Source organism: Gracilinanus agilis, chromosome 6 (assembly GCF_016433145.1).
Source record: "Gracilinanus agilis isolate LMUSP501 chromosome 6, AgileGrace, whole genome shotgun sequence".
Lineage (NCBI taxonomy): Eukaryota > Metazoa > Chordata > Mammalia > Didelphimorphia > Didelphidae > Gracilinanus > Gracilinanus agilis.
Window position 1 is genome coordinate 29,841,853 of NC_058135.1, and position 25,608 is coordinate 29,867,460.

The following is a 25,608-nucleotide window of genomic DNA, read 5'->3' on the forward strand; positions in this document are numbered from 1 at the left end:
AACAANATAATTAAACAACAACAACAACAACAACAACAACAACAACAACAACAACAACAACAACAACATAACAACAAGCGTTAATAATCATCCATCAACTTTTCTCAACAAAATACTATACAAATAGGACCGCTACTGAAGCTTCATTCCAACATTTCCTTGTAGTGTGGAAGGTCAACCTGGGTTCTGTTAGGCTAGGGCAACAAAGTAGCTTATCTTAAAAAGCCAGAAAGACTTCTGAACGCTGGGCCAGCAATAACATAAGCTTGGTGCAGATTTAATAAATACCGATTGAGTGATCAACCAATTGTCTAGTTAAGTTCATTACTCAAAGTTTGGTCTCTGACAGAAACTCATGGAAACTGTCTGAAAGAGCAGACTATGATGCTTCTTGGTAGAGAAAATCACAGTGAAGAAATCTAGAACCTTTTAGAATATTCAAGTATAAAATGAAGAAAACTAATGAGATTCTAAGGTGTCACTCAATACAAAAGATAACCAAAAATTAAAATTATAGCAAAGCTTTTTTTTATTATTTTCATGGGGAGAATGCAGCTAGGTCCCAATTACTGTAAATAATTAATTCCATGAAGTGGCTGCATTATTCAAGTTTGCACTGCATACTTGTGCACCAGTGACCATATTTTGTGCACCAGTAACCATATTTTGTGCACCAATGACCATATTTTGCATAATTATAACTATGATTTATGAACATTTGGATACCAGGATTCATTATTCATGCTAATAGAGACTTAACTATATATTTGATCTTTGAGTTTCTACAATAAAGCCACAAAACAGAATACTGTGTACTGCCACTTGAAGTAAATGAGCATTCTTACTGGAGAGTGGAGGAAAAAAATATCATTGTTCAGACTATTCCCATTGTCCATATTTTACAGTTTTTGATCTTTTCAATTGTCACAGGATTCCAGAGAAAATTATATCTTCATCTTCCAATTCCATTCCTTTGACGTCATTTTTCATGATATTTTCCAACCAATGGGCTTTCAATATAGTAGTTAAGAAATGCTTTGTTGTCATTTGTTAATATTTCCTTGAGCATCCTGGATGCACTCTAGGCAACAGTCTTAGATCAGATTTCTGTACAAAGACTTGCAAGCTTTGTTGCTTTCAATAAAACATTTAGCCCAGGAGTTTGAACTTCTTATAAAAATTGATTTTATGTATAAAATACTGTATGCACTTTATACACTAGTAAATATTCCATCATACAAAAATAATAAAATAAAAAGTAAAAATAAATCTTCTCCAAGGACTTCTATTAAAATAAAAATACACGTTTTGACCTTTTTTGTTTTGAACATAAATATTATTAATAAAACAATATTATTAACACCAAGAGATTGTCACCAGGCAGATTGTGGGACATGTGCCATTTGCTTCTTCTTTCAGACTTGTAGCAGTGTTGAGTTCTTTTCATCATTCAAAGTCACTCTTTCATATTCCTTATTTGATTCTTTATTTTTTCTGTTTTTATACCTGAGAATATGTAGAAATGAAAAAAACCTATTAGTATTTCAGTCAGCACAGGTAAGAGCAAAGCAAGTCTACAATGTTAACATGAGAAATAATAAGATAAACTTGAAAGCCCCATCTCATTTAATCAGTGCTACCAAACTATCTATGCCAGACTTTGAATAGGTGGTCTTGGCCAAGTTATATCTTCAGTGCAAGATAAATAAGGAGGACTTGACTATTTGATGATTACCATCAACCATGGGTACATGATAGACTTTTTTTGTTGCTGTTGTCTTTAGGCGATCAAAAATAGAATTATATCATTGAACAACTAAGAGAACACTCATCCAATATTGCCTCAAGAATCTAAAGTTTTATAGCAAATATGGCAGAGTGTCTGTTTTGTTTTTATGATGAACTACTGTTAAACCCAATGGGATTTTAGATCTGGAGTTAGAAGGGGACTTAGAAGTCATTTAATACATCTAGTCATTTTACAGATGGGGAAACTAAGAGCAGATAAACTAAGTAATATGCTCAAGGAGAAAAAGAGAATGAATACAGAGCTTGGATCCAAACTCAGACTTCCTAAGTTCTGTACCCCAACTCGGAGTATTTTCCCCATTAGTCTCTGGCTGCCCTTATATCCTTAGCTCAGCTTCCAACATTTTCATAAATGCTGCCAATACTCTTGTTATTTTTTCAATGATCTCCTTTCTTATCCCTTATATAATAATGTTGCACTTAATGGTAGCAAATATCCATACTCTGAAGGAGTATCATACTAAAATCATCCATTTTACTTATTGTGTTTTCTCTCTCTCTCCTCCTCTCTCATTATCTTATCTCTCTCTCTTTTTCTTTCTTTTCCCCTCTCTCAGATATAGATAGATGAAGAGATATATATATTTAGATACACATATATGTTTGATGTAATTTGCTTTGACATCACTCATCTTTCCCAATATATTCCCTCCTCTCTTTTATAACAACAAAAAATATAAATAAGAGAAAAAAGGTATAGTGAGCCCATTTTCTTACTATATCTTTTTCAGCTCTCAATCTTATGTTCTCTTGCATTGATACCATAGATACATTCTGTCTCAGAAAACTAGTCTTTTTCAAATAAAGGACTGTAGGTATGGATTTAGACAGTACTTATGCCTTTCCTACAGCTAAGTATCATTCTCTTCATTTCAAACACTTATGTGCATTTGTGATCTCAATGATTTGAGTGTTTCATCCAATCAAGCTGATATTAAGTCATCCATGCTTGTCCATCTTTTCCATGAAGTCATCCCAAATGATCATTCAATGTGCTTCTTTATTTTTATTTGTTTTTATTTATTTTATTTTATTTTTTATCTTTATTTTCTTTTGAGGTTGCAATATTTTGAGACTGAGATTGCAAGATGTAAGAATCTAAGTGGTAGAGAAAATGCCGAACTACACAGGAAGAGGGTGTTTCCTCACCTGGTTGCTCCTGAATCAAATGAAATAAGCCTAAGCTCTAAGCTCCAGTCCCATAAAGGCCTTCATGCAACCTGTGCATTAGGTAAAAATAACTAGTAATCATATAGCAAGTACTAGAAGATCGAAAATATTATTTTCTCGAAATATTAAATCGATTATCTCCCTTTTACAAGTGAGAAACTGAAAACTCAGAGAGGTTCATCAACTTGCCTAAAGTCACAAAGTCTCTGAACTCAAAGCCATTTGATCTTTCTACTATGCACCTTTTCTAGTTTATGAATAAAGAGACTGAAGCTCAGGGATTTGTTCACATGTCTCTTTCACGCAAACTATAATAACTCTTCCTAGCTAGAAAATTGAAATGTTAAAAAAAAAGAGTATGAAGAAATGTCTTACCACCTGAGGAAGTAATATGTGGATCCAGCAATGATGATCAGGAACAGAATAACAAGGATGACAGTAAGTACTACATATTCTTTGCTCAAGGGCTTGTGGACAGTTAGCAAAAAATGCTCACATCGAACACCAGTGTAGCCCACATCACACCTAGGTCAAAATAGAAAAGATAGATATGACCATTCAACACAAGAGTCACCTTTGAAAGAAAAGAAACATAGAGGCTTGGCACAGGAGAAATCATGATCTTGTACTCTGGTGTACTCCCCAGTAGACCTAAAGGCAGGGCTTTTCTTTTCTTCCATTTTTGTTTTTGTATTCCAAGTGCTTCGGCAAGAACAGACCTTTATTTATTAAATTAAAATAATAAGAAAATGAAAGAAACGATGTCATTTCCCACACACATGAATGGTTATGAAAGAAGCCATCATTGTGTATCAAAAGCTGAGATTGTGAAATGCAGTTAAATGGCACAATAGTTGTAAAATGCTTTACAAACCTTAAAGAGTTATAGAAATGCTAGTTATTTATAAAGAAACAAATACTATAGGTTTTTTAAAAAATTCATAGCTATTAAGTGACCAGATATGAATTCAAGTCTTCTTGATTCCAGGCCTGGTGCTCTATTTACTGTGCCACCTATCTACCTTTGGAAGAGGGAGATGGGAAGGAAGGTTTAAAACCCTATGTTCCTATTTCAATATCTGAAGTAAATTATAATTTTAAAGAGAAAAGTAGCTTCAAATCAACAGAGTAATTAACTGAATACTCCAGAAAAAGGGGTTAACATATTGATGCCTATTTTCTATTGCCTGAAATTTTCTTAAAATTCATGCAAGGTATACATAAAGTACCCATTAATCCAATTCAACCTATCAAGTATATGTTAAGAGTGTACTCTGTGCCAGGCACTGTGAGCCCTTGGGGAATGTTGACCAGGAGAGTGGCACAGGCAGATTTAGGAAGCCTTAGGAAGATTACTTTGACACCTCTGCAAAGGCTGAGTCGAGAAGGGGAGAGTCCGGAAGCAGGTAAAACAATTAGAAAGAAATTATCCAAGCAAGAGGTGATGATGGCCACATACGTACCTACAGAAACTTTGCTTCATGTCCACCAGATAGTTGCATTGTCCATGTAAACAGTAGCCCTGCATGTCCTCTCCACACTTTGTAGTTGTCACTTGGGCCACTTGAGGAGTATTTTCAATTTGGACTGTGGAAAGAATGGAAAATGAATGGTTTATTTTGTTTCAGTCTTAAAAATTGAGTGTTGGCGTCACTATAATCATGTCACCTGACTATTATTAAGAATGATTGGCCCTTTTAAAAATAGAAATATGGGATCTCTGTATTGGAGGGACCCCAGGAGTGAGGAAATTGAGGCTCTTATCTATAGCACACCCAAAAGAGGGATATAGAAAATTACACAGCAGCCTTGTGTCAGGCCAACCATGCCATGGCACTGGAATAAGAGAGCACAATTTTATATTAACCAATTAAGGGGGTTTCTGGGGCCTAAACTCTAGCCTGTCTGTGAGCAAAATTCCCTGAAGCCATATCCCTCCCTGTCAAGTAGTCCCCTAGTCCTACCTGAGGAACCACAGTGATGGGAAATAGAAGGGCACCTAAAAGGCAATCCTCTCCTCCTTCTGACCCAACTAATTTTTAGGAAACCTGTCCTGATGTTAAGTTGAATCTATTTCTTGCAATGTTTGTCCATTACTCTTAGTTTAATGGTAATAATGTTAGAAATAATAGAATTTACAAGACTATATAAAACTTCCACCTATCTATTGTTGAGTCATTTCAGTGTTTGTGACCCTGTTTGGGATTTTTTTTGGCAAAAAATACTAGAGGGATTTGCTGTTTCCTTCTCCAGATCATTTTACAGATGAGGAAACTGAGACCAATAGTGTTAAATGGCTTGCCCAGGGTCACACTGCTAGTATCTGAGGCCAGATTTGAACTCATTAAGATAGGTCTTCCTGGCTCCCAGTCCAAAGCACTGTGTCGCCTAGCTGCCCTTCCACCCATTAATCTTAATCTGATAATAATAACAAGTAACATTTATATAGCTCTTCATAGAATTTAATAATAAAAGCATATTTTGCTAATAAGTAACTTTAAAAAGTGATTTATAAAAATTATTTAATTTATCCTCACAACAACCCTGAAAGGTAGGTGCTTGTTTTATCCCCATTTTATAAATGAAGAAATGGAGATAAACAGAGGTGAAACCCAGGGTCCCATAAGTATCTGAGGTGGAATTTCCCATCAGTTTTTCTTGGCTACAAGTCTTCTGCCCGGCAGTCTTTCAGATACTTGAACCCAACGACCATTACTTCTTTTCAATTATCCTTATATGGCATCAAGTTCAGATACTACCTTAAACAATGGCAGCTAGGGGGTACTACAGTGAACAAAGCTTTGGGTCCTGGACCTAAGAAGATATGAGTTCAAATTTAGACTGGGACTCTCACTACTTTGTGACTTTGAGCAAATCACTTAATTTCTGCCTCAGTTTCCTCAACTGTAAAGTGGAAATCTTAGCAGCACCAACCTTCCAGAGCTGTTGTGAGAATCAAATAGGATTTTAACTTTAAGCATTTATGCCTAGCATACTGTGGGTGTATAATAAAAATTTATTCCCTTCTTTCCACTTCAGATGCTTTCTATGTGTGACCCTAGGAAAGTTAGGTTAAGCTCTGCTGATCTTAGTTTCCTTGTCTGTAAAAATAGGCATAATAGTAGAATCTAGTTACTAGGGATGTTGTGAGGATAAAAATGAAATAATATTTATAAAGACTTTTGAAAACATTAAAGTTCTATATAAATGCTAACTATCATTATTGTAATCATTATTACTAATATGAACTAGAAGTATTTTCAAATCTTATCTACCTCTATTTTTCCTTATAATCTCTCCCCTTCCCACCTTTTATTGGCCTTTCTTAGTAAACTCAGCATGGTGCCTAGCATAGAGAGAGGGCTTAGTAAATGCTTGACTGGTTTCAGCTCCTATAGATCACCAAAACTTTCTAAAACCAACAGGAAAGCCTATTCAGAATTGCCAGATTGATATCCAATTGACCTCCGGGCATCTACCTTTTATGGGGTCCTTGGGTTGGTCAAATGAAAAAATGGACATGAAAGCCACCTCCACATGCCCCAATTTTTTAACTGGACTGGTATATATATGAAACATAGATATATAGAGAGTCAAACATGCAGACAGATAGATACATGAATAGATAAGATAGATAGATAGACAGAGAGGGAGAGAGAGAGAGAGAGAGAGAGAGAAAGAGAGAGAGAGTAAGTAAGGAAACTCTCAGGAAATAATTCCTACTACTAATGCCAGTCAACACCTTTTTTCCCACTCAGAATGTGAGAGAGTTGTCTGGCACCCCAAGATTGCCCAGGATCACACAAAACCTATATGTGTTAGATATGAGACTTGAACCCAGGTTTTCCTGACTTGGAGGCTAGCTTCTTAATAGGACTACATTACTTCCCCTCAATAAAGTGCTTGAAGACCCTTGGAAGAATAAAATAGGATAGAAATGTGAATGGTTAGTCTGACTGATAATATCTGGATTATTCCAAATACCTACTTCCAGAGAGGAAGAAGATGCTGCCCGCATCCCACCAGAGAAGGGATGGACTCAAGAGGCAGAATAAGAAGTACATTTTTGGACATGACCAATATGGATATTTGTTTTGTTACTGGGATCTTTTTTAATTTTCTTTTTCCCCCCCATAGGGAATAGAAAAAGGAAATGCTTATTAATTGGAAACGAAATTTAATTTTAAAAAAGAGAAGGAAGGAGTAGGCCTCCCTCCCTCACTTCAACCTGTAGACATTGCCTTTGGGCAGTGCTTCTGTTCCTCTAGAGCACTCACCATTGTCATCCCAATGAAGAGATCCTGTGAGCAGCTCCCAAGAGCTGAGCCCTGGGTGTAGCCTGGTATGAAGCAGAACAGGAAGGACCTGATTCTGTAATGCAGCACCGAGGCTGTTCTTAGATGCTGCGTGGGGGGAGGAAGGAGGAGGAGAGTATGCACAGTGTAGCTGACTTGAAGACCTTGCCCCAGCCATTGCCACTCAGAGGTATTCCAACAAATGTGCCAGTATCCTGAATCAAGGGGAGATTTACTGACCCTCACCTGCCAGTTGTGTTTAAGGTGCCCATTTGATGAAGCACCACAAGGACTAATGAAAGACCTCATGGTCTGTAGAAATTTGGGTAGGTCAGAGCCAAGAGCCACAGGGATTTATGGAAATGGCTGATATGAGGACAGGGGGCCTGAAGCCCATGCTAGAGCTGAATCTGGCACCTTTCCTGAAAGAAAATGTGGAGTAGGAGGAAGGGTCACTGACTTCTGGACCCAGAAGATTCAAAGCCTGTTTTCTCTAATTACTACATATGTCAATATTCACAAATTGCTTCTCTTCTGAGACTCAGTTTCCTCATTCATAAAATGGGGATAAAAAACTAGTTATTTGGTGGGAAGCAAGTGTTTTGTAAATTGAAAAGTATTTTTCATAAAAGTTCATAGATCCAAAGTGGTAAGGAATCCTCAACGACAATGATGATGATGATAATGAACATTGATAGAATTTATATAAAGTTTTAAGTCTCGCAAAGAACTTTACAAAAATTATTCCTTATATTCTTACAAGTCAACAAGTCAATAGTATTATTAAATGCCTACTAGGTGCCAGGGGCTGCTAGGTGGCACAGTAGATAGAGCATCAGGCCTGGAGTCATGAAGACTTGAGTTCAAATTTGGTCTCAGACACTTCCTAGCTGTGTGACCCTGACCAAGTCATTTAATCCTGCTTGCCTCGGTTTCCTCATCTGTAAAATGAGCTGGAGAAGGAAATGTCAAACCATTCCAGTATCTTTGCCAAGAAAACCCCAAATGAGGTCACAAAGAGTTTAGCACAAATGAATTGATTCAACAATAATAACAAAAATAAGTTCCAGGGATTGCCTTAAGTCTGGGGATACAAAATAAGGGCAAAAAACAGTCTGTGCTCTCAATAAAGGAAAACTTATTCATGAAGTTCCTCCTACATTATTAAGTTAAGTTCTTTCTAAATATTACTTCTTTTGATCCTCATAACTATTCTAGAAAATAGAATCTATGATTATCCCTATTTTACAGTTGATGAGTCAAAAGAAGCCAGGTGACTTGCTCAGAGTCACACAGCTAGCAAGTGTCTGAGGTTGGATTTGAACTCAGGACTGTTTGATTCCAGATTGGCTGTCTCCTTTTTCAAGGAGAACATAGTCTAATGAGAAAGATGACAGGCAAACAACTTCGTACAAACAAGATATAAAGAGGATAAATTAGAGATGGTAATTAAAGATAATAACCCTGGGAAGTAGGTGCTACTATTATCCTCATTTTAGAGATGAGATACCTGAGGTCCAGAAATGGAAACTGTAAACACAGTGGGAAAGGGGTTGCTTCTCCATCAGAGAACCTGGGCTTAAATCCCCTCTGGTACTTTCTCCCTGTGTAACTTTGATCAAATTACTTACAAATAGGTGGATCTACCCTACCACCACCTTGATTTCATCTTTAAAAATGAAGCCTGGGCTCCGAGGTCCCTCCTATCCCTATATCCTACAGTCCTATGAAATGAAGTGACTTGTCAAAGTCTCATAGGCAGGAAGATATTACTCTTATCCCCACCTACTTTGTATTATTACCTGTCTTGCCTTTCTCGATCTCTCTTCTTGGACCTGATCTTTTGCTTTGTAAAGTTGGACTCCTTTCCCCTGTCTTTATTTGACTTCCTTGCTCCTGAACTTGCCAAATTCCAAACTTGCTGCTGACAGTTCAGCCATCCCCTCTATCTGTGGATATTGCATCTTCCCTTACTAACAACTTCATGGCTCATTAATCTTTCAACTTCCTGGCACTTCAGGTTATAGCAAGCTTTATGAGACCAAAGGTAAAAAACAGAAATAGGTTTGAGAAAGGCAAATTCCACCAAAAAAAGACTTACTGAGTTCGTGCTTAGCATGTGCAGATCTCCCCTTACCCAATTTCACCTGATAGCTCTCAAAAGAATGTTTTCTAAGGGAAGTCTTATAGGCGAGTTCCATGAGTCTTCCTAAGGTCTTTCTAAGTTCCATTTCCCTTGCTGAACCCTAAACAGTGTCCAATTTCTACTTTTCTATTTTCTTCCTTTTTTTCCCCAAGTCTATTCTCCCTTCAATAAAAGAAAAAGTTATTCTGTTAGGTGGAATTCCAGGGTTTCCCTTTTTCATTTCATACTCTCAACTCCCACCTCTGAAAAATTCTGGCTTTGTGATCCTGGTCAAGTCACCTAACATCTCAGTATTCCAAGGTAGCTCTTTAAGTACTCTAAGTTTTAGAGAAAATGGAACGTGCATTAGTAGAGGGAGTTTCCTCATCCAGGAGTTCCCTACACCTGAATTCACAGGCTTGCTTCCTATCTAATCTCTATGTTTGAATTATTAAAGTGATTCTATGACCAAGTTCAATATCATTCATAAGATCATAGATTTTGCAGTTAAGGGGACTCAGACAGAGGTCATTAAGTCCAGCCCCTTCACTTTACAGGTAAGAAAATAAAGATTCAAAATTTAAATTATTTTCTCAAGCTCATGTATGAATCCATACATGCATATAGCCTTTTTGAGTGTGGTTTTTCATTCTTAGGGCCAATAATAACAAAGATGAATATACTTATAACACTTGTTGGCAGAGCTACAGGACAATTTTTGTTTTTGTTGTTTTTAGTCATTTTTTAGTCACATCTGACTCTTTGTGACCCCCTTTGGGTTTTTCTTGGCAAAAATATGGAGTGTTTTAACATTTCCTTCTCCTGCTCATTTTACAGATGAGAACCTGGAGCAGAGTTAGTGACTTGCTCAGGGTCATGCAACTAAAGTGCTTGAGGCCAGATTTGAACTCAAAAAGATAAGTTCCTGACTGTGTCATCTAATTGTCTCTCCTCAGTAAAGTACTGGTAGAGCTTCGAATTGGCCCACTCATTTTGGAAATCATCTTAGAACTATGCTCAAAATATATATTATGCTGTGCTTCTCCTCTGACCAAGTGATATCACTTGGCCTATGCCCCAAAGAGATCAAAGGAAGAAAGTACACACATATACACACACACATGCATATGTGCACATGCACCCACACATACACACACATGCGCACACACACAGTGCAGCTCTTCTTATGAGAGCTAAAAAATGGAAATGAATGGACTGGTCTGCACATGAAGACTGGCTAAACAAATTATGGCACATATTCATATGCCAGATGCCAATTCATATTTATATGCCAGAAATGTAATATTATTGTGTCATAAAAAATAGAGTTTCAGAGGAGACTGAGAAGACTTTTATGGACTGATGCTGAGTGAGCAGAACTAAGATAACAATTTATACAATTATAAGAACATTGTAGAGAAAGCAAGAATAAAAGCCTTCATAATTCTAGTTAATGCAATGGAACATGCCACTTACATTCTGACAGAGGAGTGATGAACTTAAAATGAAAAGAGAGACATATATTTTTTAGGGATAGTGTGGAAATTTGCTGTGCAGGACTATGTATACTTATGATGAGAGGACTTTTTTGGAGAGAAGGGAGTTGTTTTGGTTCCATAGGGAAAGAGTAGTCACCTGCATTATAAATACATATAGAAATAATTTTATAAAAAAATAATTATACCTAAAACTGTGCAGTTATCATTTGATTCTCCTGGGATGCATGATGGAATCATAGTTGTATTATGAACATCTTGCAAAAGGCACAAACCTGTTTCAAAAGAAGAGATTTCCATTAATATTTGAAATAAGGGTCTCGATAGTCTTTTAAATGATTACAGTATTTATAGAGTTCTTTCATGCATTTCTTCAGCATGAATGTCTTCTCAAGACCAATAAAAATATTCTGGGTTAAGATGGCTGCAGAATAGGAGCAGGGCTCTTAACTCTCCTGACCAACTGATACATGATACCTCAAATGGAAACAAAAACCAAATCCAGATGAACAAAGGGACCACACACACACACAATAGGGCGCAGCATTGAAGGCACATGGGCTATGGGCATTTCCACACTATAAGGGGGTGAAATAGCTCTCACTAAAATGAAAGCTGATCAATCTGCTCCCCCCACCCTCCCTACAGTCCCACAGCCAGCACACAAGAGTTAGAGCAAGTGTGGGGCATTCATTAGATTCTTGGCAAATAAATGGGATTACCAGGGGTTTGCTCCTGAGAGCAACAAGACTTAAGACCCGAAGAGGCTAAAGAACACAGACTTTGAGCACAGACCTTGAGTATACTCCTTGGGTGCAGACCTAGAGCAGAGGGGTGACAGACTGTGGAAACAGCTTGCTTAGACTCATAAAGGAGCCTCGGGCAGAGGAGCAAGCAAGGGGACCAGCAAGAGACCTAACCCTGAGAACAACTAGACTTCAGACCCAGGAGTTTAAAGAGCACAGACCTTAGATGTGAGGATAAAGCTGAGAGGGGAAGCACTGCACTGTGACTCAGACAAAAACTACTCCACAGCTCTATACACAGAGAGCTTACCTGTCTCACCAAGACTTCCTACTGAGAAGGAAAAACCAACATAATGATGGCAAAGAATGCCCACGAATTAACCAAGGGAAAAAACAAGAGGAAAGCATAAACACTCGATAACTTTTACACAGAAAAAAATCCAGACAACGAAGCATACAGCAAAAGAGGACAAGCAAGAAAACACATCCAAATCTTCCCCCCCAAAAAAGAAAATTGGTCACAAGCTCTTGAGGAGTTCAAATCTGATATCATGAAAAAGATGAAAGAGATTTGACAAGAAAAGTGGGGAATAGCTCAAAAGGAAATTAACAGGTTAAAAGACAGAAACTCACAACTGGAGAAAGATGCCCCAAAATCAAACTAAATGTTAAGCAAATTGGAGACCCAAATTAAACAGCAGGAAATGATGAAAACCAGAATAGACCAAATCAAAAAGGAATATCAAAAGATTATAGCAGAAAACCAGTCTCTAAAGACCAGAATTTGCCAATGATCTTGCAAGACAACAAGAAGTAATAAAGCAAAGTCAAAATAATGACAAAATAGAAGGAAAGATGAACTATCTCACTGAGAAAATGACAGATCAAGAAAACAGGTCTAGAAGAGACAATTTGAGAATCATTGATCTTCCTGAAAAATCAGAAATTAATAGAAATTTGGACACCATACTATAAGAAATTATCCAAGAAAGCTGACCTGATGTTCTTCAACAAGAGGGCTAAATAGACATTGAAAGGATCCATAGATCACACTCTACACTAAACTCTCAAAAGTCAACCTCCAGGAATATAATTGTCAAATTCAAGAGTTTCCAAGTTAAGGAAAAAATATTACAAGAAGCCAGAAAGAGACAATTAAGATATCAAGGAACACCAATCAGGATTACATAGGATCTAGCAGCCTCCATGCTAAAAGACCACAAGGCATGGAATATGATACTCCGAAAGGCAAGAGATTTGGGTCTAAACCAAGGATCACCTACTCATCAACACTGATTATATACTTCCAGGCAAAAGTTTGGGCATTCAGCAAGATAGAAGATTTCCAAGTATTTGCATGGAAAAGAACAGGACTAAACAGAAAGTTCGATATCCAACCACAAAAACCAAGAAAAACATGAAAAGCTAAATAAGAAACAGAGGGGAAAGAAAGAAAACTCTTATTTTTAAATTTGCCTCTGTAAGGGCTTCAATAAGATCAAATTATTTGTATTCCTATATGGAGAAATGTTATATGTAATTCTCAAAAATTGTATTCACTATTATAGTAATTAGAATTATTCATAGAGAGAGGTTGGAGTACTAAATGGTCTAAGACAGTGATGGACAAACTTTTTAAAGAGGAAGCCAAAGGAAAGGAAATGCTCATCTGTAAGTCTGTTTCTAAGGCAACTCTTTTGAAGTTTCATTTTATTGTATCCTACTCATTGTATTTGTCAGATTAGGAATAATGTGCAGTGGGATAGAACATTTCAGGGGGTTGCATCTGGCTTGCAGGCTGTAGTTTTCCCATCACTGGTCTAAGATGATACAGAAACTTGAAGGAATAAAAAAATAGGATAATCTATCCCATACAAATAGGGCATGAGAAGAGGAGGGGATGAATACTATTACAAGAAGGAGAGGAAGAGAGCATTAATAGGAAATACTTAAACCTTACTCTCAGCAGAATTAATCCTGAGAGGGAAGAGTATCTATATCCATTTGGATATAGAACTCTATCTAACCCTAAGGAGAAAGCAGAAGGGAAAAAGCAATGGGGAGAGTGGGGTGGGGAGTTCTCAAAGGGAAGAGAAGAGAGGGAGGAGGGAATTCATTAGGCCTTAAAAATAATAAGAGGGGAATAAAAAGGGAGGGGGTGGAAAGGGAAGTAAACCAAGGGAGGGGACAAGGGGGACTGATTTAAAACAAACCACTGGGTTAAAAGGAAATAGTGTAAGAAGAAAGGGTAGAACTAGAAGAGGATACCAAAATGTTGGGGAATACATAGCTGATAATTATAACTCTGAAAGTGAATGGGATGAACTCGCCCATTAAACAGAAGAAAATTGCAGAGTGGATTAGAAAACAAAATTCTACCATATGTTGTCTATAAGAAACACACACAAGACAGGTGGACATACACAGGGTTAAGGTCAGCGGCTGGGGCAAAATCTTTTGGGCTTCAACTGAGAAAAAGAAGGCAGGTGTGACAATCATGATTTCTGACAAAGCCAAAGTAAAAATAGGTCTGATTAAAAGAGATAGGAAAGGTAATTACATCTTGATAAAAGGCAGTATAGACAATGAGAAATAACAGTACTCAGTATGTACCAAATGGTATAGCATCCAGATTTCTAAAGGAGAAACTGGCAGAGCTCATGGAGGAAATAGATAGTAAAACTATATGAGTAGAAGATCTAAATATTGCTCTATCAGATCTAGATAAATCAAACTGAAAAATAAATAAGAAAGAGATAAGAGAGGTGAATGAAATCCTAGAAAATTTAGATTTAATAGATATGTGGAGAAACATAAATAGAGACAAAAAGGAATACACCTTCTTTTTAGCTGCATATGGTACATTCACAAAGACTGACCATGTACTAGGGCATAGAAACATGGTAAATAAATGCCAAAGAGCAGAAATAATAAATGTAACCTTTTCAGATCATAATGCAATAAAAATAATTAGTAAGGGCACCTGAACAGGCAAATCAAAAATTAATTGGAAATTAAATAATATGATTCTCCAAAGTGAGTTAAAGAACAAATCATAGAAACAATTAATAATTTCATTGAAGAGATTGACAATGATGAGACATCCTGCAGGATGCAGCTAAAGCAGTACTCGGGGGGAAATTTATATCCATGAGTGCATATATTAACAAATTAGAGAGGGCAAAGACCAATGAACTGGGCATGCAAATCAAAAAACTAGAAAGGGAACATATTAAAAATCCCCAGTTAAAAACTAAATTAGATATTATAAGAATCAAAGGAGAAATCAATAAAATTGAAAGAAAAAGAACTATTGAATTAATAAATGAGACTAGAAGGTGGTACTTTAAAAAAAACAAATAAAATTGACAAAGTACTGGTTAATGTAATTTAAAAAGGAAAGTAGAAAACCCAATTATCAGTATCAAAGATGAAAAGGGAGACCTCACCTCTAATGAAGAGGAAATCAAGGCAATCATAAAAAAACTATTTTGCCCAATTATATGGCAATAAATATAGCAATCTAGGGGATATGGATGAATGTTTACAAAAATATAAATTGTCTAGATTAACAGCAAAAGAAATAGAATACTTAAATAATCCCATATTAAAAAAAAGAAATTGAACAAGCCATCAAAGAACTCTCTAAGAAAAATCCCCAGGACCAGATGGACTCACAAGTCAATTCTATCAAACCTTCAAAGAACAACTAATCCCAATACTATACAAAATATTTGACATAATAAGCAAAGAAGGAGTTCCACCAAATTCTTTTTATGACACAAATATGGTACTGATCTCAAAGCCAAGTAGAACAAAAACAGAGAAAGAAAAACTACAGACCAATCTCCTTAATTAATATAGATGCAAAAATCTTAAACAGAACACTAGCAGACTCCAGCAAGTGATCACAAGGGTTATCCATCATGATCAGGTGAAATTTATACCAGGAATGCAAGGATGGTTCAAAATTAGGAAAATCATTCACATAATTTACCATATCGACAAGCAAACCAACAAAAATCATATGATTATCTCAACAGATGCTGAAAAATCTTTTGACCAAATATGAAACCCATTCCTGGAAAACACTAGAAAGGATAGGAATAGAAGAGCCTTTCCTAAAAATAATAAATGGTATATATCTAAAACCATCAACAAACATCATCTGCAATGGGAATACATTAGAATACATTCCCAATAAGATTAGGAGTAAAACAAGGATGCCCATTGTCATCTCTATTATATAACATTGTACTAGAAACACTAGCAGTAGCAATTAGAGAAGAAAAAGAAATTGAAGGTATTAAAATAGGCAATGAGGAGACTAAGCTATCACTCTTTGCAGATGATATGATGGTCTACTTAAAAAATCCTAGAGAATCAACTGGAAAGTTAGTGGAAATAATCAACAACTTTAGCAAAGTTGCAGGATACAAAATAAATGCACATAAATCATTAGCATTTCTATATATTTCCAACACATCACAGCAGCAAGAGTTAGAGAGAGAAATTCCATTTAAAATCACCCTAGACCAGTGATTTGCAAACTTTTTAAAGAGGGGGCCAAAGGAAAGGAAATGCTCATCTGTCAGTCTGTTTCTAAGTCAACTCTTTCGAAGTTTCATTGTATTGTATCCTACTCATTGTATTTGTCAGATTAGGAATAATGTTGCAGGGCCAGATAGAACATTTCAGTGGGCTGCATCTGGCCCCAGGCAGTTGTTTGTCCATCACTGCTCTAGGCAATATAAAATACTTAGGAATCTGTCTGTCAAGACAAACAAAGAAATTATACGACCACAACTGAAACCCTTTCCACACAATTAAAACTAGATCTAAACTATTGGAAAAACATAGTTTGCTCATGGCTAAGATGAGCTAACATAATAAAAATGACCATCCTACCCAAATTAATTTACTTATTTAGTAATATACCTATCAAACGACCAAAAAACTTTTTTACTGAATTAGAAAAACTACAATAAGTTCATTTGGAAGAATAAAAGACCAAGAATATCAAGGGAAATAATGAAAAAAATATGAAGGAAGGTGGCTTAGCAGTACCCAATATTAAACTGTACTATAAAGCAGTAGACATCAAAACGATATGGTGCTGGCTAAGAGACAGAAGGGAGGATCAGTGGAATAGACTTGGGGTAAGTGAAGTCAGCAAGACAGTCTATGATAAATCCAAAGAACCCAGCTTTTTGGACAAAACCCCACTATTTGACAAAAACTGCTGGGAAAATTGGAAAACTATATGGGAGAGATTGAGCCTAGCGTCTCACACCCTACACCAAGGTAAACTCAGAATAGGTGAATGACTTTAATATAAAGAAGGAAACTATAAGTAAATTAGGTCAGCACAGACTAGTATACTTGTCAGATCTCTGGGAAAGGAAAGATTTTAAAACCAAGCAAGAGTTAGAACAAATTATAAAATGTAAAATAAATAATTTTGTCTACATTAGACTAAAAAGATTTTGTACAAACAAAACCAATGCTAAGGGAAAGAACAAATTGGGAAAAAATATTTATAACAAAAAACTCAGACCAAGGTCTAATTACTAAAATTTATAAGGAGTTAAGTCAATTTTACAAAAAATCCAGCCATTCCCCAATTGATAAATGGGCAAAGGACATGAATAGGCAATTTTCAGATAAAGAAATCAAAACTATCAACAAACACATTAAAAAGTGTTCTAAATCTCTCATAATTAGAGAAATTCAAATCAAAACAACTGAGGTATCACCTGACACCTAGCAGATTGGCTAAAATGACAGCATGCGAGAGTAATGAATGTTGGAGAGGACGTGGCAAAATTGGGACATTAATGCATTGCTGGTGGAGTTGTGAACTGATCCAACCATTCTGGATGGCAATTTGGAACTATGCTCAAAGGGTTTGAAAAGACTACCTGCCCTTTGATCCAGCCATAGCACTGCTTGGTTTATACCCCAAAGAGATAATAAGGAAAAGACTTGTACAAAAATACTGATAGCTGCTCTTTTTGTGGTGGCAAAAAATTGGAAAATGAAGGAATCTCTTTCGATTGGGTAATAGCTAAACAAATTGTTTTATCTGCTGGTGATGGAATTCTTTTGTGCTCAAAGGAATAATGGACTGGAGGAACTCCATGTAAACTGGAATGACCTCCAGGAATTGATGAAAGGAGCAGATCCAGGAGAACATTGCACACAGAGAGTGATACACTGTTGTAAAATCGAACATAATGGACTTCTCTACTAGCCTCAATGTAAGGATCCAGAGCAAGGCTGAGGGACTTATGAGAAAGAAAACTAGCCACATTCAGAGGAAGAACTATGGGAGGAGAAACTCAGAAGAAAAACAATGCTTGAACACATGGGTTGATGGGGATATTTATTGGGGATGTAGACACTAAACAATAACTCCAGTCCAATATGGAATTAAGTCTTAATGATACATGTAAAACCCAGTGGAATTGTGCATCAGCTATGGAGTGGTGGATGGGTTTGGGGGAGAGGCAAAGAACATGAAGCATGTAACTATGGGGAAATATTCAAAATTTAAATTTTAAAAAGACCAATAAAAATAATAAAAAGAAGCAGTCTGTTCTTTAACATAAACATACATTGTTTCAGCAGTTACTTTTATTCTTCTGTAAACTAATGTGCCATAAGTAACTTTTTTGAAGACAGAAAGGTAAATTACAGGAAAAATAAATTAAGAAGCAGGAATTGAAGAGAGTACCATGAGAGGGAGATGGAAGGGTTGAATTCATAAGCTCTAGAAACTCCATTAATTCTAAAATGAAGGTTTAGGTGGTACAGTGGATAGAGAGTCAAGTCCAGAGTCATAAGACTCATTTTTCTGAGTTAAAACTGACTTTACTAGCTGTTTTATCTTGGGCAAGTCACTTAACCCTGTTTGCCTCAATTTCCTCATATATAAAATGCACTGGAGAAGGAAATGGCAAACTTCAATATCTCTGCCAAGAAAACCCCAAAAGTGGTCATGAAAAGCTTGACACAACTGACATGACTCAACAACCACAAAATATATGTCTATGTATATTGGAGTCCTACTATGAGGGTAAGGCAGATATCAAAGGAATCCAAAAGTACCAAGCTCTGTGCTAAGCAGTTTACAAATATTACTTCATTTGATCATCTCAACAACCCTAAGAGGTACGTGCTGTTGATACCTCTATTTTACCATTGAGGAAATAGGTAAATTGGGTTAAATGACTTGCCCAGAGTCACAGAGCTAATAAGTGTCTAAGAACAGATTTGAATTCAGGTCTTTCACTGATGAATGACATAGAAACCAAACTTTTAAAAATTCAGTATTATTATTTTAAAGTAAGTAATCTTTTATATTTGTTTAAATTTTTAATTATTTTGTTTATTTGTTATATTAAAATACCCAGGTAACTTCCATTCCCTAAGAAATATTCCTATATAAAACTATGTCTTACATATTTACAGAGTAACTTGTAGACATACTCAAGTCATTCTTCAAACAATATTTCTATTGCTGTATATAATGTTTTCTTGGTTCTGTTCATTTCACTCTTCAAAATTTTATATAGGTCTTTCCATATTTTTAAAAAATTAGTGGGGCAGCTGGATAGCACAGTGGATTGAGAGTCAGGCCTAGAGATGGGAGGTCCTAGGTTCAAATCTGGCCTCAGACATTTCCCAGCTGTGTGACCCTGGGCAAGTCACTTGACCCCCATTGCCCACCCTTACCACTCTTCCACCTAGAAGCTAATACACAGAAGTTAAGGGTTTTAAAAAAAACATTAGCCTGCTCATCACTTCCTATGGCACAATAGTATTCCATCACAATCATATTCTATACCTTGTTTGGCCATTCCCCAATTGATGGGCAACCCTTCAACTTCCAATTCTTTGCCAACACAAAGAGAGCTGCTATACATATTTTAGAACATATAGATTCTTTTCCTTTTTCCCTCATCACCTTAGGAAATAAAACTAGTAGTGGCATTGCTGGGTCAAAATACATACACAGATTTATAACTCTTTGGGAATAATTCCAGATTGTTCTCTAAATAATCAGTTTAGATCGGTTCACAGTTCCACCAACAGTGTATTACTGTCTTCATTTTTCCACATCCCCTTCAACATTTGTCATTTTGTCCTTTTATGACTTTAACCAATTTGATAAGTATATGGTATCTCAGAGTTGTTTGGTCACAGGTCCAAATTGCTGTCCAGAATTGTTGGATCAGTTCACAATTCCCCCCCAAAATGCATTAGTATCTCCATTTTCCCACATCCCATTCAAGTTTTGTCATTTTCCTTTTCTGTCATATTATCCAATCTGATCAGTTTGGGGTGGTACCTCAAGAGTTGTTTTAATTGGTATTTCTCTAATTAATAGTGTTTTAGAGCATTTTTTCACAAATCTATAGAGAACTTTAATCACTTTGTCTGAGAACTGCTTGTTCATATCCTTTGGTCATTTATCAGTTGAGAAATGACTTGTATTTGAGTATGTTCAATTAACTTCTCTATGTGTTTGAGTAATAAGACTTTTATTAGAAAAAATTGTGAACATTTTTTGCTGGAATGATTACTGTATATTACTCTCCATTCTATTTCCCCCCATTTCCCTTTACTCTCTGCTTTCATTCTGTGCACCTTCAAAAGTGTTTAGCTTCTGAATACTACATTCCCCCAATTTGCCTTCTTTTCTACCAGCTCCCCCATTTGTCTCCCCTTTCCCTCCTACTTTCCTGTAGGGAAAGATGGTTTTCTATACCCAGTTGATTGTGTATGTTCTTCCTTCCTTAAGTAAAAATCCATAAATTTGAAATAAAACTCAGTAATCCCACATCACATATCATTTATCACATATAGGAAATGGCTAAATAGATACTTGGGCTATATAGGACTTACACATTCTGATACTATGTTCTAGTTCTCTGATACAATCTCCTAGCTCACAGGGAACTTGAGAAAGCAGTTCAACTCCCTTCACCTGGTTTCTATCAGAGAAACAAAAGTAGTCTCTTTTCCCAAAATAATGGTTTACTTTGAAAAGCACAAGACATTGTTTAATCCTGGGATCATCCTATCAGAGACATACAAAACACTTAAACAGATGCCAAAATATAAGAACTGAGAGGAGAAGAGGGGGTGCTCATTCCACTTGTTACCAATTTACTTAAATGCTGATAACAAAACAGAAATTCTCATCTTTGGATGCAATTCTTTACTTCTTTTCTAAAATGTATATGGAAGTAGCCATTTGATTTGGGCTCTGTGAAATTCAAAATCAAAAAACAAAAACAAATTAAAGTTATTACTGAGATTGACTTCTCAGGGAATCCATCTAGGTGTGTTTATTTGATGAGTCATTATTTATTTGTTCATTTGCCTATTTGTGCATGTATGTGTGGATGTATGTGTTTGTGGGCAGAGTGTGCTGAGAGTGCCCTCTGCTGCCAGATGGTAATATTAGTATGGTAATATTCGAGAGGTAACAGCCACCCATCCCTGCTTACTCTATTTGGCATTTTTAAAAGTTCTGTCTATGGCCAATAGATGAATATTCTTTCTTCCTGAAATGCCAGGTGGGTAGATTTTGCCCTATTTTTCATTCACTAAAACTAGATGTAGCATGCCCAACCTCCTAAACCCAAATGGTGTTAGCACCAATAGAACAATGGTATATCTGCTACAGTCCCGTGTATTTCTTGGACTCCTACAATTTCAGTGTCAGGGATCACATAAACCATCTATGTCAACATTTAAATTTTTTGTAAATAAAAAAAGATTGCTGTCCATAGAGCGGCAAAATTTTGCCTAAAGGATGACACCACTTGTAAGTAGCTTATATTTAAGCCTTTAAAGTTTGAAAATGCTGTAAAATTAGAAGATTAGGAAACAAAAACATATCTTCAATCTGCTTTCATAGAACCAAAAAACTAAGCTAATAGCTTTTAAAAAGATCAAAACTCTCAATATGAATTTCATCCCTGAGTAGGCTAATATTTATTTATTAATCTCTGATGATAAAATATAGACATACAATCTTTATTGTTTATTTTTGTCCAAATGGAATAAGGTGAAGAAGAAAACAGTCTAATCTGATCCATATTACTTATTGCAAAGGAGCAATGGGATTCTCATTTATTTTAACCTTTAGTCAGTTTCCAAAAAAAATCCTTGTTTTAACTATATTATTATTTATTGTCATTCAGTCTTCTCAACAGATAATGAAAACCCCAAGAGGGCTTATTACCAAATCTTCTTAAGAGAAATAATAAGTCTGTAAAACACACATGCATACACACTATATCTAGTCTAGTCTCTTTATGCTTCACAGAAACTAGATACTAGCCTTTCCTTTGTTGTTAATTTTTCCACTGCTGGAAACTTGGTTCCAGTTCATTCAGGCCACAGGTGAAATATTTGTCTTTGTTAATTAAAGAATGTTCAATTCAGGGTGTGCCAGCCTGAGAAGAACCGGGCTTTCCTTACCTGCGGCCCTCCCTTGGAGCTAGTCCAGTGATCAGGAAGATTTCCGTGAGACCTGCCACTGAATTGCTGGATTAATATTTCATTTTTGAACCTAATTTTATCTCATTTCAAAGCCTCCTCTTATTAGCTGTATTAAGGTTGCCATCTTTTACTTACTTGTCTCTAGTTGTCAGGTGAGGGCAACATGAGGACAGAAAGGTTTTTTTTTAATTGATCTTTGCAACTCTCCTTATATGTAGTAGCATGGTACATGTATCTTTATTTAAGCCTTTGAAGTCTGAAAATACTGTAAAATTAGGAAACAAAAACATATCCTCAATCTACTTTCATAGAACCAAAAAACTAAACTAATAGCTTTTATTTAGGAACTGGTGGAGACATTAGAGATCCTCTGCTTTAATATCCTCATTTTACAGATGAGGAAACTGAGTCCTAGAGAGGGGAAGTGAATTGTCCCAAGTCACTTAGTGACTAAGTGTCTGACCTGGGATTCAAATCTAGGTCTCCTGTAGCTTAAATGCAGCTCATCTTCCATGACCTCTCCAAGTGAATGTCTGATAAACATGGAACTAAACCAGTTCTATTGCATTACATTGGCACCACAATGACTTGAACTAAAGTACAATCAATTAAGGATGGCATAAATGCTTTACCTATGAATTTCCTGAATCTTTCAATTCCTCTGGATTATGGGAACAGACTATCTATTCTATAGTTCAATTATTTACCTCCTGGTAGAGCTTTCAATCCATGGCTGAAATAGCTTGTACTGTGATTTTTCTCCTCTAATAGTGTAATCAGACAGTGATTTACCTCCCCCCCTTAACATCCTAACCTTCTGACTTAGTATCAAATCTAAGTGACTTGTCCAGGATCAAACAGTATCTGAGGCCACATTTGAATCCAGGTCCTTCTGACTCCACTGGGTTACCTGCCACTAGACAGTTATTCAAAATACCAGCACAGCTGCCTCTCTGCCTGGGATAAGCTAGAACTGTCTGATTATGGTCACAGTCTCCTAGAATGAGATCTGGAAGGAACTTCAGAGACCTTTGAATCCAATCCTTCACCCTATTATATAGATGAGGAAACTGAGACTTAAGGAGATTATGTGATTTGATCCAAATAACACAGGTTATATCTGTGTTGTATACTATATCATGCTGCCTTTTAGGGATGAATAAATCAAAACAAACAAACAAATAAATAAGAAAATAAAATGTTAAATAAATAAAAGTGTCATCATGTGCATGTATACACATACACACATCTGCATGTATGTATATATACATATGTCTACACCTAGATACATATTTTAATGCAAATACATATATTTATATTTATATATACCTATCTGAAGAGAGAGCTGCTACAAAGTAAAAAGAAAACTAGCACAGAGAGTAAAGTCTCTTGCCCAGGCTCAGCATAGTCACTCTCAAAAGCAAGTTCATTTGCTGTGTCTCTTCTCCCAAAACCCCTCATACACATACTCAATTTTTTTTCATGTAAACTTTAAAAAGATAGAAATCTGGTGAAAGCATGCTTGGGTGTTGAACCTCTCAGGTCACAAAAATGTGATGGGTACAAGTTTTTGAATGGTTCTACATCAGTGAAAACTCTGGTATAACAGCAGGAAGTGTGGTGGGTGACTCACAGCAGACAAGCTACCTCTTCCCTCTGAGTCAGGACTCAACCCACACCCTTGCACAGGTCTAGGGGCCTTGGTGTGTGGGAGGTGTGAGTGCCATCCTTTGGAATGGGGGCAAAGCCCTATTACTAAACATTGACTTCCCTGGAGCATTCACTACATTAGAAGGTATTAGCCCCATCGTTGTTCACAGGAATTCTGGGGGTCGGAAATGTCATTCTCAATTGTGTATAGTTCTCTCTAACTTGGTTCCTAAAAGCCATATTGGGTAGCACAATTAGTAGACATAATATCGTGATTAAACTAGAAACAATTGGAAAATTAGTTGCCACTCTCAGGAATAATTGTGTTGTGGAAAGGAATGGACTGTATTTGACCAATTTAACCTGAGTTTCACCAAAGGACAAAACCAACATAAAAATACTCAGTAGTACAGTCTTCTTTTGCAGCCTTATTCTGCCTTGGAAGCCACCCTAGATTTTGAAAAGTCGATGACTATGGAGCACAAGCTCTGGCAGGTCCAACCAAATTGGAAAGACTTCAACAATAGGCCCAGAGATGGATCGTACATTTGTCATCTCAAACCCAGCAAAAGCCAGATTTGGCAAGGCTTATTATCAGAAGACTAGTCAATAGGTCAATGTATTTCTGACTACATCAAAGTCAGTCATTTTAGTTGTGTCCAACCCTTTATGATCCCATTAGGTATTTTCTCAGTAAAGATACTGGAGGGCTTTGCCATTTCCTTCTCTGGCTCATTTTACAGATGAGGAAGCTGAGACAAACATTATTAAATGACTTGTCCAGGGTCACACAGCTAGTAAGTGTCTGAAGCTGGATTTTAACTCAAGAAGATGAGTCTTCTTGATTCCATGCCCGGTGTTCTATCCAGTATACCACCTAACTACAATCCACATTAGTGGATTCAGATTCCTGAAGTACTTAAATATCCAGGAAACATCTAAAACAGGACATCTATCTGATAGATCAGCAACCTTTGCCCAGCCCAACCAGGTCACAAAATCTTCTTTCTTTTCACTTTTATTTTCTATGAAGATTAACCAACTCCTGACCAACTAGACATTCTCAATAACTTTTCAGGGGATATTCTATGATTTTAGTAATTACACAAAACATCAAAGAATTTGGTTGTTTTTATTTGGGGGGACAGATGTAAAAGGAATAGACCCAAGTTCTCGATCTGTTTATTAAGCTTCTTTAATAGTTATGGTCATACTTAGCCTACTAAAGACAATTATAAGCTCCCCATCATATAAGTTATGAATAAGCACTGTTTTCTTCTTGCACTTTTCAGTTTGCAACATGTTTATTTTTATTGAAGAATGCAAATGTAAGAGTTTTTGCAAGGCTTTGATTTGGTTATAAATGACTCCTATTCCTACTGTCTGCCAACAAACATATAATTATGTTTCATTAAGAACTGAATTAAAAAAATGCCTAAGAAATATTTAAAATGAAGCTAGATCTTGATAAGAGCGAGAGGAAATTGCAGATATTTGCACTTAATAGCTAAGTTATTATGCAACAGGGCAAGAACTCTCAATACATGCTCTTCTTCCATTCACAGAAAGGATAGAATTATTCTGAATTGGTCCTTTTCAGATATTTTGCTTTATTACTGTAATTTACAACCTACCTCTAGATATATTAAAACCTTATTGTATTTATGCAGTGCTGGGCTCACAATTCAAATAAATCACTGATAATTTTTTAATGAAGTTATATTTTAGCTAAAGATGGGAAATGTTATTTATAATACTATACAATAGAAAGGCAGCCTTGTTGTAAAAAGTGTACTGTT

The 25,608-nt window shown here is 36.2% G+C and overlaps 1 protein-coding gene across 1 annotated transcript in view; it reads right to left on the reverse strand.

Annotated features, from left to right (window-relative positions):
* Positions 1 to 1,415: 1,415 nt before the first annotated feature.
* EREG (epiregulin) overlaps positions 1,416 to 25,608 on the reverse strand; it is a 34,455-nt gene continuing 10,262 nt past the window's right edge. The window contains exons 2-5 of the mRNA XM_044682322.1: positions 11,084 to 11,170; positions 4,443 to 4,566; positions 3,355 to 3,504; positions 1,416 to 1,506 (exon numbers count right to left, since the gene is read on the reverse strand). Of these exons, the coding sequence (XP_044538257.1) occupies positions 1,416 to 1,506; positions 3,355 to 3,504; positions 4,443 to 4,566; positions 11,084 to 11,170 (452 nt within the window). The remainder of the gene's footprint in view (positions 1,507 to 3,354; positions 3,505 to 4,442; positions 4,567 to 11,083; positions 11,171 to 25,608) is intronic.